Source organism: Acipenser ruthenus, chromosome 11 (assembly GCF_902713425.1).
Source record: "Acipenser ruthenus chromosome 11, fAciRut3.2 maternal haplotype, whole genome shotgun sequence".
Taxonomy (NCBI): Eukaryota; Metazoa; Chordata; class Actinopteri; order Acipenseriformes; family Acipenseridae; genus Acipenser; species Acipenser ruthenus.
Genome location: NC_081199.1, coordinates 30,643,928 through 30,658,359, shown reverse-complemented (window position 1 = coordinate 30,658,359; position 14,432 = coordinate 30,643,928). Strand labels below are relative to the sequence as shown.

The 14,432-nt window shown below is 36.9% G+C and overlaps 1 protein-coding gene across 1 annotated transcript in view; it reads right to left on the bottom strand.

Moving 5' to 3' along the window:
- Positions 1–8,726, bottom strand: part of LOC117426837 (integrin alpha-V-like) — a 34,620-nt gene extending 25,894 nt beyond the window's left edge. The window contains exons 1-4 of the mRNA XM_034044937.3: positions 8,136–8,726; positions 6,338–6,465; positions 554–645; positions 156–270 (exon numbers count right to left, since the gene is read on the bottom strand). Of these exons, the coding sequence (XP_033900828.2) occupies positions 156–270; positions 554–645; positions 6,338–6,465; positions 8,136–8,302 (502 nt within the window). The 5' untranslated portion in view covers positions 8,303–8,726. The remainder of the gene's footprint in view (positions 1–155; positions 271–553; positions 646–6,337; positions 6,466–8,135) is intronic.
- Between the last annotated feature and the right edge of the window lie 5,706 nt (positions 8,727–14,432).

Here is a 14,432-nt window from a genome sequence, read left to right as displayed (position 1 = left end):
GCGAGCACAAAGAACGTAGAAATGTATAGGAGCCTAGCATAATGTAGTTTCACCCCAACAACTTGAAAAAACAAAAAACAAAATCACCAACAAAATCCTGATTATATAGACTTTGGATCAATCATGTAATCAACACATAATTTAAGAAACCTTACCTGTTCTGCAAGGTGAATACTCAACAATGGTATTCCCCTTTTTTAGGTAGCAGGTCCCTACGGGCTCTCTTTCCGCTGTCCCAAATGTTCTCCATTGGTAGAGAGGAGCACAAGCCTGAGGAAATAACATTTTATGGATTACTTGGTTTATTCTACCATAATTTAAAAACAAGTTTGACAGGTATACATCTTCTTTAAATGATTCTTCAATATATTATATGCTACAATAAAAGCAGTATGAAATAGTGCAAAGCCTGCTCGGTCGTTATTTATTGACCAAATAAGTCCCGTCCACCTATCCCCCTTAATCTTGTACAAAGTTGTCTGGCTGCAAAACAAAGGAGACCGAAATGCATCATCGAGAGCTTATAAAAGAGGACGGCAAAGAGTAGACTTACCAAAATCTGATCACCTTTAGATCTCACTGTGGCTCCAAACCACTGGTTAGACTTGAACTCCATCTGCTCACCGTTTGGATTGTATCGGTCATCTACAAAATCAAACAGGAATTTAAATGAACTCTCAAAACTTAAAATTTATTATAAATCGGGGCTCCCGAGTGGCGCATCCAGTAAAGGCGCTCCTCGCAGGATGTGCCCTATAGCCTGGAGATCGCAGGTTCGAATCCAGGCTATGTCACAGCTGACCGTGACCGAGAGTTCCTAGGGGGCGGCGCACAATTGGCTGAGCGCTGCCCGGGTAGGGAGGGCTTAGGTCGGCAGGGGAATCCACGGCTCACCGCGCATCAGCGACCCCTGTGGCCGATAGGGCGCCTGTGGCTCTGCAGCGGAGCCGCCAGATCTGTGTTGTCCTCCGGCATTATAGGTCTGGTGGCATTGCTGTGGATCTGCAGTGCGAAAAATGACGGCTTGGAAGGAGCACGTTTTGGAGGACGCGTGTTCCAGCCTCCGTTTCCCGAGTCGGCGGGGGGGTTGCGAGCGGTGAGCCGGGGATACAGATAATAATTGGGCATGCTAAATTGGGGTGAAAACCGGGGTAAAAATAATTGGCGACGATAAACAGGAGTTTCTGTGAACAAATTTCAAGGCATCTCTGTGGCAGTTTCTAAAGGGAATGTCACATCTGAAATAATAGTTTGTAAAAATGAAGTAAAACAGATATGTGAACAAGATCTTTACCATTAACATGACCACAGGTTAACGTAATGTGGCAGCAAAAGTGATATATCCACTGGATCAAAGAGTACAAAAACCTACTGCCTTATACAGCAGAAACGTAGTCACACGACCTCAATATAACATATTAGGTCAGAGCTCAATGTCATGGAGAGAGCAGGGTTATAGGTGCAGATTGTGTAAAATAATGAGGAGATGATTTTTAAAAAGGTATAAAAGGGTTATTTTTTCTTGCTCAATACCCACAATCGAACATCACAGAATACAGTCTGGAATGCACAAAGTCACACGACCCCATTATGGCAGGATACAGTGATCAAATAGCCATTAGATTTTGCTGAAAAATTGTTTAAGAAATACAGTATTAGCAGTTGTAGTAATGACATGCAAACTCATGCTTCATAAATAGATGTTCACTACATCTTCAGTCCAGATTCTTTTTCAATCCCCCAAACACACTTAATTCACAGTACAGGGAATACAAAAGAGCAGTGGAAATGAAAACATGCATTTTAAACTTCAGATTATTGCACTTTTAAACAACTCAGAATTGCATCTTTAGGTGAAAAGGTGAAATTCACATGCAGTGACTATACTCATAGTGGCCACGAACTTGGATGATCTCAACAAAATGTCAAACTGGTGTGAGAAACCACTGTACACTGTCAAGAGCATAGATTTCACATCCTGTATGTATCCCTCACACAGTTAAACCATATTATTTTAATCCTAAGTAAAGCAATAACTTTTAAAACATGTACATTTAAGGTGAATAATACATATAACCACTTGGAATAGATTACATCTAAAATGTGTGATTACTACTGAATGTCCTTTCTGCCATTTTTATGAAATTCCTATGATCCTGACAACAATCTTATTAAATGTTGCTGCTCTGCAAAATTATGTTTTAAATACAGGTATATTAATTTGAATGGACCTGCAGATTAATCTCTTTTTTTTGTTGTTGTTGAGTGATGTAGGTTTGTATCAGGTCTTTATTTAATTGGGGTTGTAAAGTAATTTTCACCCTTCACTTCATTTCACATGTAGTTTACGGGAGACTAATCTTTATTATTATTATTTATTTCTTAGCAGACGCCCTTATCCAGGGCGACTTACAATTGTTACAAGATATCACATTATACATTATTTCACATTATACAGATATCACATTATCTTTACATACAATTACCCATTTATACAGTTGGGTTTTTACTGGAGCAATCTAGGTAAAGTACCTTGCTCAAGGGTACAACAGCAGTGTCCCCCACGGGGGATTGAACCCACAACCCTCCGGTCAAGAGTCCAGAGCCCTAACCACTACTCCACACTGCTGCCCTGCTTCAGTTGACACTTAATATATATAAATTAAGTGTCAACTGAAGCAGATTATTACTTACACCAGGCTAACATAAAGTGTTTCTTAGTATTCTAAAGCTCATTATTACCTAAAGGATTTCTAAGAATAATATAAGTCAGGAAGTTTTTCCTTTTCTAACCTGCCTACTTTGCCTACGCATCAACAATATTGTTTCCTGCAGTGTGTCGAATTGAGTTTATATGCATCTTGTTGCTGGCCAAAGGCAACACACCGCTGTGCAAAGTGCTGAGTCTCTGCTTCTGGTCTCTGGCTTGATGGAAAATGTTTTTTGGTTGTATTGCAATTTCTCAGCAGGATTACATAAACCAAAATAAATCATTTTTTTGGAAGTTCTCCTTTATCCCCAAAGTAAAACAACTGTATTGTAATATCTACATTTAAAGTGTCGTGTTATTGTAATGTACTGAACAAAATTAGCATTTAAAGACTTTGTGCTTCTTTTTGTTACGCTATACTGTAGTTTATGAGATTCATCCATAAACTTCAAAACCCTCAATCAAAAAGATAAAAAAAAGCTGTGTAAGTGCACTGATGAAAGATTCAAGATCAACAATAAATGGCTGGAACAATGAAGCTTATTAAATTGTTTTTTGTTTCAGGGTTTTCTGACATGATAAAATATTTGAGAGAGAATATGTCTCCTTGTTAGATTAAATATACAACATAACATACAGCAACAGCAAACAGGAAAAGAGAAAATAAAACTCTGAAAGTGAATGTACTAAATCTTGTGTTTGAGAAGAGAGAATATTTCTTTATCTAACTCCCTTAAAGTCATAAAGTCTGTATTTTAGTACTTTTTTCTGTAGTTTATTAGCTCATACCATGGAGCCTCCCTTGCCATTTCCTGGTCACCCACCACATGATCTCTTAAATAGCAAACAGTTCTTTGTAACACATAGCTAAACAAAGGATAGCAAATGCTGGTACCACACAAAGCACAGCCACACTTCTATGAGACAGTAAACAGAAGTCATTTGCAGTGGGGTTTTTTCCCCATGTAAGCCCTTTTCTATTTACTTAAATAAAATGATGACTAACTCAGTTTTCCACTGTATGGCTGTCAGGTTACTTATTTTTTTTAGTCCCAGATCTTCAAAGAAAGACACAGTTCTGTGTTTTAAAGAATGACCACTTTTGTCCAAAATATTTCTGAAAAAATAACCTATAGGGTTTTAAACACCTCGTCTTTGGTTATGAATGTGGCGATTACCTTATGAAGCAGTCGCTTTTTTCTCTTGAAGGGAAAAGAAGATGGTTGTTTATGAATTTTAAAAGGTACCATGAATAAACAGCCACTGATCTGCTTGTTTTATACAAAACCTTCCCATTTCTGCATCCCCTCACAGAGAGAATTTTGTACAACAAAAAAAAAATCTTTGGTATCATTTTTACATACAACGGAAACATTTTGACTCTTTCCATTCAGTGTATGTGATATATCGCTCATGTCTACATTTTCCTTACTGCTCTTATCCTAGCACAGGCCTAGTACAGAAATGATATGCATGAAACGCTGCTGCCCAAGCCAGGGTGTCCCATTAGAAGGGGGGGGGGGGGGGGGGGGTCTGGAACCATTTCCCCAGTAATGTTGTTGAAGCTGACACCCTGGGATCCTCAAGAAGCTGCTTGATGAGATTCTGGGATCAATAAGCTACTAACAGCCAAACGAGCAAGATGGGCTGAATGGCCTCCTCTCGTTTGTAAACTTTATGTTCTTATGTTCTAAGGAAGCCTATTGTGTAGTCCTGGTAAATCAGTGGGTGTAAGATATTGTGCTAAACAAGGATGAGTCACTTATTTTTGTCTTTAAATGATGCTGGAAACCACCCCATATTTTAAACATAATCCTAATTGTTTTGAACCATAATCCCCAGGTGATTTAAAAAACACGCAATTAGGACTATGTTTTAAAAATATACTGCAGTGACACAGTATGGACAACATTAGGTATGGATGCAGCAAAGATAAAGCCATGTGTTTCTTCTAAACACTACAGGGTGTTCTGTAACAGTAGTAACATTTACAGTGAACTTTCTTATTATTTGTTTATTTAGCAGACGCCTTTATCCAAGGCGACTTAGAGACTAGGGTGTGTGAACTAGGCATCAGCTGCATAGTCACTTACAACTACGTCTCACCCGAAAGACGGAGCACAAGAAGGCTAAGTGATGCTCAGGGTCACACAATGAGTCAGTGGCTGAGTTGGGATTTGAACCGGGGACCTCCTGGTTACAAGCCTTTTTCTTTAACCACTGGACCACACAGCCTCCTTAGGTTTCTAAATGAACTGCAGTGACTGTGTCCTATTAACAATAGCAGAAGTCATATCATTAGCGGCTACGAGAGTATTTTCATTCTATCAAATACCTATGTGTAAATGTGTTCATGCAGTTGAACATTATTGTAGTTTGTGTAAATGGATCATATTGTACAGTATGAGCTGAACAAAAAAAATACTATAAAGTGCTGGAGGAGAAGCTATAACAAACAGTAATACACGTATGACACCACCTATTAAGATCAATGCCTTCAATTTTAATGTTTTATTAATATTTGTAACCTGAAAAAAACAAAAAAACATTGAGAATTGTGTTTCACTTTTATCAGTTTAGCATTTTTATCATTTCAAAGCTATTTGTGAATAGCAATGTAAAGCAGGCCATCTTAAAACCTGCGAATACATCTTGGTGGTATGCTCTAATAAATAACTGCTTTTCAGTCATATGGACAAGGGAACAATAAAGTGTTGAATTAGTGGGAGTTCAGTTTTGATCATTTTTCCCTAGCCTTTTTAGAACGCCACTGGGGTTGTTAGAAATCATACTTGTGCCTTTTATTGCAGTTTTAAAATACATTGGGAGCTGCTTGCGAAATATGGGAGGTGTATCATGTCAACAAACAACAAGACCTTTGAGGGTAAAATGAATGCATCACCATGTAATATGTGCATAATGATAGGTCTGGGGTTAACAAGCTGGGATCTGTCCCTGGACACAAAGGCACTCAACAACCTACATCCTGGCAAGGATGATACGGCTGTATTGAGGTCTGTTGCATGAAGGACACAGTATAGTTTCAACCCATTCCAAAGCCTATTTTACATTTTCTGGTTCTAGTTTCATTTGGAAATGGCTAGTATGATATTTGGACTCTAACTGCATCATGCAAGGTCATTTGTTAAATTACGGAACCAATCCAACCCACAAAAACAAATTATTCCATAAGATCTCTTACTGCATCTTACTGTAATTGAATAATGTTGCAACAAGACATGTGCATGAAACACTCAGCTGCTGCATTCCAGGAGGAGTTCAGGCTTGAACAAAGCCTTGCAGCATGGTCTTGTTTGCTTCATGTAACATTTAACACATCTATTGAAAACGTTTCGAGCACAGAAGATTCAAAAGCCACTACTGCATACAGCACCCAAGGCAGTGAAATTCAACAAATACCTTTCATTTTAATACACCCATTGCTCAGAGATTAAGCATACAACATTTTAAACTATCCATTTTGACAGTTTCTACCAGTTTTAACAATAAGAATATACCTTGAAATTGTGCTGTTTTTAAAACTCACATTTCACTACCTTTTAAGTATACAGTAAGCCTATAGGTGTCTCAGAACTGCTATTTTATGACTCAAACAATGACTCTCACCTGTACTGTCAAATTGCACTTGCTGACAGGTACTGCTTGATTGCCATGGACAACTGTACACTGCTCCTCTCTCCACAATTTTCGAAAGTGTGGTATTGGCCTTAGGAGCACCAATTAAAATGTTTAACCTAAAAATAAACAAAATACAAAAAATACATATTAAGGTGAATGATAGTTCTTATCTTCAACAACTACCTAAAATGCAATACATATGCCATAACCCCCATTGAGTGTTGTATTTAGTGCATATTCATAACAATATGAAAAAAATATGTTAAATCTATCTATTTTATATGTTCAGCTAAAGAACTCGATAGACCTCCATGTACTCATGTTTATGGAGAAATCTGATATATCATTATGAACATTTAAAATACTATAATTAGCATCTGTATTGACATGAAGCTGTATGAGGAACAAGCACACTGACACAGCCAACTAACGCACTGTATATGGAAGCAAAGAAGTATGTGTTTCAGAATGAATGGTAAAAAAAGGCAAGCTGAAACTGTTTATTACCCAGTTTTAAAGTTTCAGACGGATACATTTTTTATTCTTGATTTTTCATACTTATAAACTTTATACTAGTGTAATGTTTTTATACTTTCCTAAAAGTGCTTTAAAAGATGCCAGGGGGACCAACAGGGAAACAGTGTACCAAACTGAATCCTATTAATATACTGACACAATACCAAACTGAAATTAAGCTTAGCCAATGGAAGCCTGTGAAAGTGCATATTACAGCAGCACTATGGTGCCATATTGCGGCCTGAGTTAAACATTTAATCCAAATTAAATAACCATTGTGAGGTCCAGGGCTAAATATCATGTCTCAAGTAAATAATGGATATAGTTGTGCTGTACTGTACAGTACAATATTGACTCTGACCTCAAATACATCTATCCAGCAATTCAACCAGGAAGACTGACACTAGAGCATTTTCAACCACATCTGAGAGACAGTTTTACCTTTTACATGATGCAAACGCTAAATTTAGTTCACTACTGAACATGAACAAACTGGTAATGAGGTAGCTGTAACTTAAGTTTAACCAATACAGTGTATAACCATGAAAGCAAAATGCCCCTTAATGTTCAATATAGTCTGGAAATGGAAAAATTTTGATAATGGATCTGTGGACAAGTGCCACACATATAAATAAAACATGTATTTACGATTATTGTGTATTTCTATTTTTGCAAATAAATGGCTTCATGGAAAACCTCCCGGTAAGCTTTGTGTGCTGTACATTTCTTAAGAAAAAGGCTACAGAATGCACTGCTAACAAAAACTAAAGTAGTTGTTCCAACTAATTGTTATTTCAAGCATCGGTTTACTCAGAACAGTAGTAGTTTTAGTGAATCACCTGCGTAATGTTTTTTTTTTTGTTTCCTTCTTCTGAGAAACCTTATTCTTGCCTACTGTTGTATCAGATGTTTTAAGTGCAATACACTAACCTAGTATTGCATACAACATTAAAGCGATACCCAGTCCACGAATGCATTTCATACAAGCTCAACGTCCAGCAATAGGTAATAACAAATCACTTTACAGTATACTTTTTTTTTTTTATTAAGTTTAATAATAAGTAATAATAATAATAATAATAATAATAATAATAATAATAAACATTTTAATCCCTAATGTCCTCGTACTGCAGCAAACCGTTACATGGAGTATACTGTTGCCATATTTATCCACATTGATGATGAGACTGCAACTTTATAACTTAAATAATGTTATCAACGTATTGCACACAATTAAAACATTACTACCAAAAAGTATCTTTTAACTTACTGTTTCTCGTCAGGTTTGAAGAAATCCACTGAGAAGCCAAAATAACTTCCATCGGGTCCCAAAAAAACCGAAGGACTGTTCGTATCCAAATTGAAAGAGGCACAGCGAGAAATAAACAACAAAACCAGAGGCAACGATACACGGCATTCGCGACAAAGTCGCTCCATGTTTTCGGTTTTTAATTGTTCGATATTCTTTCTTCTGTATTTAAAAAAAAATAATTGTAATAAAGCTCAAATCAGTAGTCAGAAACACAATGTATGGTCTCTTTGATTGTAGTCCCTTCTGTAGTTTACAGTGAGCATTTAATGAGCCACAATGATTTCACACTCTCAGCCTACAGAAGATTAATAATTTCTGCCAGGGCCAGACAGATAAACCACAACAGCCATTTTAAATTGAGTCATTTACATATTCGTCTGCTGAAGAGGTCTAGCTTGTGTCGACTTATTGTTGCTGTGTTTTTCCCCTCTCCAGTTAAAAACTTCTGTCATGACAAACCCAGAGAGCTGTGCACTTAGTTAAGTACAGGAAGTGAACGAGACCAGAAACCTCACGCAACGAGGACTTCCGCAATCCTCATTTTATCAACGGATAAAATACATTTATGGGGGAGTATATGCCTTTTATATATATATAGCCGAGCAGCTGTAAGAATTTAAATTATAATTGATTTGGAAACGGCAACAATAATGCAGTTGTATGACATCATCCTAGAAAATAACATTAACATAAAACAGGGACACCAGAGTCATTTCGTATAAAAATAAACAAATAAATTAATTAATAAATAAACCATATACTTTGACATGTAATGTCCCGGAAATCTTACACATTTCCCAGGACAGCTGCCTCAAAAAGAGAACAATCCAGGCAAAACCAGAACGGATGGCAACCCTATAGGTTTTACAAATGTCCAAAATAAAAGATATGGTAGTTACTCATATACGGTACTATAGAAACCACAACAAGTATGCATACTAATAATTCATTTGCATCCATGCTCAGTTAAATTCCTGTGCCCGTCCATGTAGACATATGGACTTAAATGAGTAAAACAGAACCACTACATAAGCTCTAGGGCGCCACATAGCTAATAGAAATTCCATTAATCACCAGGACTGGTGTTTGTTTGTCAGGGCTGATGGTTTCTTTCATCTGGTTGTGCTGGTTCTCCAGTGGGACGACTGTGATAAATAGATTGACTCAAATTTGCAGAAAAAAAAAAAAAAAAAAAAAAAAACACTAGGTGCAATCCCTTATTTACTTGACATCTGAGCTGAAGGCTTTAGGAGCCAAACATTGTACTGTGTCTGTATGGTAAGTTGATGATGACATTTGCAAGATAGGTATTTCATCCTATATAAACAAACATACACTGACCCTGCTGGTGTGTTTCTACACCTATTTTAGATCATGCCAAATTCTTGGCCCCTGAATTTTTCTGTACTGAAGAGGGATGGATAGGGGCCACAAAATGAGTTATACAACTCACCAAACAGACAAAACCAGTGGCTGTGGCCTGACTGTCACTTGAAACTGCATCTCTGGATTCAGATATGAGGCAAGGGTTTTCTAAGCTGATTATAAATGTTTGCTGTGGTATACTATGGTAAAAGAAAGGAGACTGCAAAGCCATGATTAACGCTATAAAACCATTTCCAGCTGCAGTAAAATGCTCACTTTACATTTTGTATCTACACAGGTACTAATAGAATGCAACTCCCATTTAATGTCCATAATTAAAATACAGATGCAGAAAGAGCAAATTGTAAACTCTCAATACAATTTGAGTCAGACTGACAACCCTCCATACTGCTGCTCCATGAGTATAACTTCTCAAGGGAACCGAGTGTTTGCAGACTACTTTAATGACTCAATTTGGCATTGTGGAAATCTGCTCTGAAGAGAATGTAACAGTTTACTGCAACTGCCTGTTTACTCAGCTTGTAGGCCCACTGAAGTAAAGCCCCAGTGAAATGTATCATCGTCAGTTTCTTCACATATTGTTGGGGATGTATAAACTGAAAAATATTCTATTTTTCCTTTCAATGACAGGTCAATTTATGACTTTTGTTAAACGCCTAGAGGTCATTAATTTCTGTTGAGTCTAGAATGTGATGAGTTGTGGTGATTTTCTATTCTTGTTAATCTGTAAAGTTTGCGTGGCAGTACAAACCATCACCACTGAGGCCTACCTATCTGACTAGCTGTACCAGTTTAATTTCAGAGATAACAAACAAAAAAACCTCCTGCTAGTAAGAAACAATACACATTATTTTTATTATAAATGAAGTACACCGAGAACAAGCAAGTTAATTGGCAATTATGCACAGCAATAAAAAAACAACCATACAATTCCCACTGGCTTTACACTGTTATAAATACAGAGCATTAGGAGCAGGACACTGGCTTTGGTATGGGGGTGGTGATGGCATTTACTCTTCTTTTTCTTTGTAGAAGAGTGTGTTGCAGTTATGTGGTTACAGCTGTAGATTTATATATGGAGGCTGTGTGGTCCAATGGTTAAAGAAAAGGGGCCTGTAACCAAGAGGTCCCCAGTTCAAATCCCACCTCAGCCACTGACTCACTGTGTGACCCTGAGCAAGTCACTTAACCTCCTTGTGCTCCGTCTTTCGGGTGAAACGTAGTTGTAAGTGACTCTGCAGCTGATGCATAGTTCACACACCCTAGTCTCTGTAAGTTGCCTTGGATAAAGGCATCTGCTAAATAAACAAATAATAATATGCAATGTGACTCATTGGACAAGCCTTCATTTCACCTCTAGACCTAGCCCTTATACTGAGAAAAAACAGGATCTAATCAATAACAAGATGTAGCAACTCTGGCTGCCATATATTTTACAAGAGGAATTCAAGTGGTTAAATCTAATAGGTATGTCAAAATAATGTACCTGCGGGAAAAGTAAATGTAAGGCTCAGTACTTTGATTACAGACATAATTAAGGAAACAGGAAAAGCTCAGGTCTATGGCATGAGGGATGGTTGTTTGATGCCATTTTTCCAGGGAAATTAATTACTAATTACTTTAATTATTGTAGTATTTGTTTCCATCATACTATTAGCTACACAATATATTTAAGCCCTTGTTACAAGTTCTTACCTGTTTATTTTTGCTTTGGCAACTAGGTGCTCCATAATAAAGAGGCATAATTATACTGTACATTCTACAGTAACAGTTGTACATGTTTAATTTGTTTTGCACAATTACTTCCAGATTATATATATATATATATAGATGTGTTTTTGAAAATGCATGTTAATGAATAAATAGGCCTACACACATACTCATGCACATAGCTACAGGGCAATAAGTATGTTCAGTAATTGAATATAGAACTTTAAAACACATGAGGTAATAAAATAAGAAATTGGTAAATTCCTACTGACACATTGTTTTGACTAAATGCCTTTTTTCAATATCTTGAAAGGCAAAATAGCAATACTGTAAATTGTTATTTACTGTATGATGGTAAAAGTTCCACAGTGTAGATTGGCATTCCTGCTATATCAAACAGCAGGAAACACACTTCATTCTTACTCATCACAGCCCAGACGCATAGCCACTGAATCGATTTAGATTACAAACCCTAGTACCTAGGACCACTTCTGTGATAATACGCACAGGCTTGATTGTGTCTGTTACATTTCCATTACTCAGCAGTTAATGGATACAAGCAGGAACCACTCCCTACATCTTTACACAGTAATTTATCCTGTATTATTAACACGTGGCCAAAAGCCATGAAGTCATTCTTGTATGAGCTTTTGGAAAATAAATAACAAAAAATGGTTGAGTCATTTTCCCAGTGTTTCAAGCAGCTCCTTACATAGCTCTCCTTCCCTGACAACTATGAAAGGCTAAGCAGAGACAGGGATACTTTGCTCATATTTGGCAAAGTCCAGGCTCTCAGCTTTATGTGCTGCTATGAACTTTGTCCTAAAAAATGTGAGATTTAAATCCCAGAGGTTTACTGTGTGCAGCAAACACATAGGTTTATCAAAGAAAAGAGGCACAGACTGGTTATGCATGTTCCTTTAACTGGCCTTGAAAAAGAAAACAATGCCGTCTGTAAAAAGAAAATAAGTTAAACTGGAATGATGTTTGCCAACACAATACTGCAAGTTCTTGCCTGGGGTTGGGTTGAGGGGGGGGGGGGGTGAAACATATTTAGTAATCCAAATCCCACACAAACTACCCCCGACTGTTAAGAAAGCTTATTTTTAAAACTGCAAAGGTTTAGTAGGCTTATACATTTAAAACCATATTTTTTGTTGTGATGTTTCACGTTATTCCAAAAGGTTCACATAATTGATTTTTCAGTAGTTTGTGATCAGAAAGAAATCACACAAAGTGTTGACCTCTGCTGGCTTCATTGCATAGTATGAAGAAGGTGGTGTCAGCATTATACTGTGAATGTTGATATTCCTTTGGGAATGTAAACTGTCATGTAAACAATGATTTGCTCCCAACATTTTTATATCTTGATAACACATCATATTTCATGCAGTTACAAAGAAAATATGCTTCATGATGACAGGGTTAATCTCAGTTGCAAATAGTCTAACTGCATTGATTTTTAATTCAAACATAGTTTTCTCTTCCAACAACAAAAAAAAAATCAAAGAAAAGGAAAAGGCACTTGCATTAGCCCACACCACAGCTCTATTCATTTCAGGGTACACCACAAACAAAACTGAACAAATCCCTCTTGATGAAGAAGCTGGAAATCACCCACGAGGAACAGAGCCTAGTGTGCAGAAAACATCTGCCAATGTTTCTCACACTGTGTGCTTTATTAATCTCAGCAAACAAAGAAAATCTATCAGTACGATATAATTGTTCAAATAGTGATGTTCAGGCACCATTTTGTCACGAGGCTAGTTAAGATTCTTAGGCCTGGCCTGATGTGGAAAATATGCAAAATAAGCACAGGTGTTCAGGCAGGATCTTTGTCTAATTTAATGGTGCATAAAGTACAGGGAATACACAGAGGATGTTTTAATACATTACAGGGAGCGAGAACTCAGCATACTTGTGATGCAAAATACTGGATGCCCGGAACAAGTCCTGCTACCTGCCGTGGAGAATAAGGGGATCTGAAGACCTTCGCCTTAACAGAAGAAGAATTGAGCCTGCTTTTTTTCAATATAATAGTGTTGTATGAACTGAAACACACATTTAACTTTTTGCTCTGCATTTTTCAGCCAGCAGTTTCTGAAAAATAACCACTTCTCTGAAAATAACAAATTCAAACTTACACCTCAAGCTTCCGGTACTTCCCAAACTAACCATCTTTTCTGAAAATAAGTTTGTACCCACATGTTGCTTGGTCTTGCGACATCACCAGCTAAAACTGGGCTAGTAATGTGCTTCTGAAGAAATATCCCGGAGTATATTTTTTGTGGAAGTGTTAAGACAGGATCTGTTAAGGATGTTTAACTTAACTGCTAGCTTGCTGAAATTAATTATTATTCTAGGTAAAATGTTGAATAAAATCATTCATATATAACCAAGTTAATGCATTATAATTATTTTTACTTAGTGCAATATGAGCATCTTTGCTTAAACTCAGCATAAGTATTTTGTAGCATGATCTTTATCAAACATTTAGTGAGTTTGCTAGTTCTCAAAAACATTGTAACCACATAAGCAGGGGGTTTGTGGTGACATCAAGCAGAATGGGTTGGCATTTGAAAAAGGCCTTAAATACCTGTAGTCAAATTATCAATTTGTCCTCAATCTTCAATCTTGAGTTGCTGGACCCAGCCTTTGCATTTTGAATTCAGAATCAAGACTCACCTGTAAAACCCTCACCTGACATCACCTGCCTGCTCTGAATTAATTACACCTCAAAGAAGAAGGTAAGCAATATGCATGTTCTAGGTAGTTTAGATAGAGGTGTATGTCTGAATAACACAGCATTGTTTCATGAAAGTGTTTCTTATAGGAATTGAGTTCTTAAAAATATAATTTTTGTTTTAAAACATAATCTCTGTAGGAACTACTTTTCTTTCAACTCTTCTTTTTCGTAAAGCTTAATTCAATAAAATAAGATGACATTCTCAAAAGGTATAAAACTCTGTTGTAAACTGTAAAATGTTTTTTAAGTTTGAGATGCGTTCTCAATAGAAGCGTTGCATGTTCTTAATTAAATATAGCTTCTCTAAAGGAAGCTGTTATTCTAATATAAGTGTCATGTCTGTTTTTTTGTTCCTCTCATAAAGTCTTTTGGGTTTTAGGCTCATTTCACTCGAGCCCAGTGCATGAGTAAAA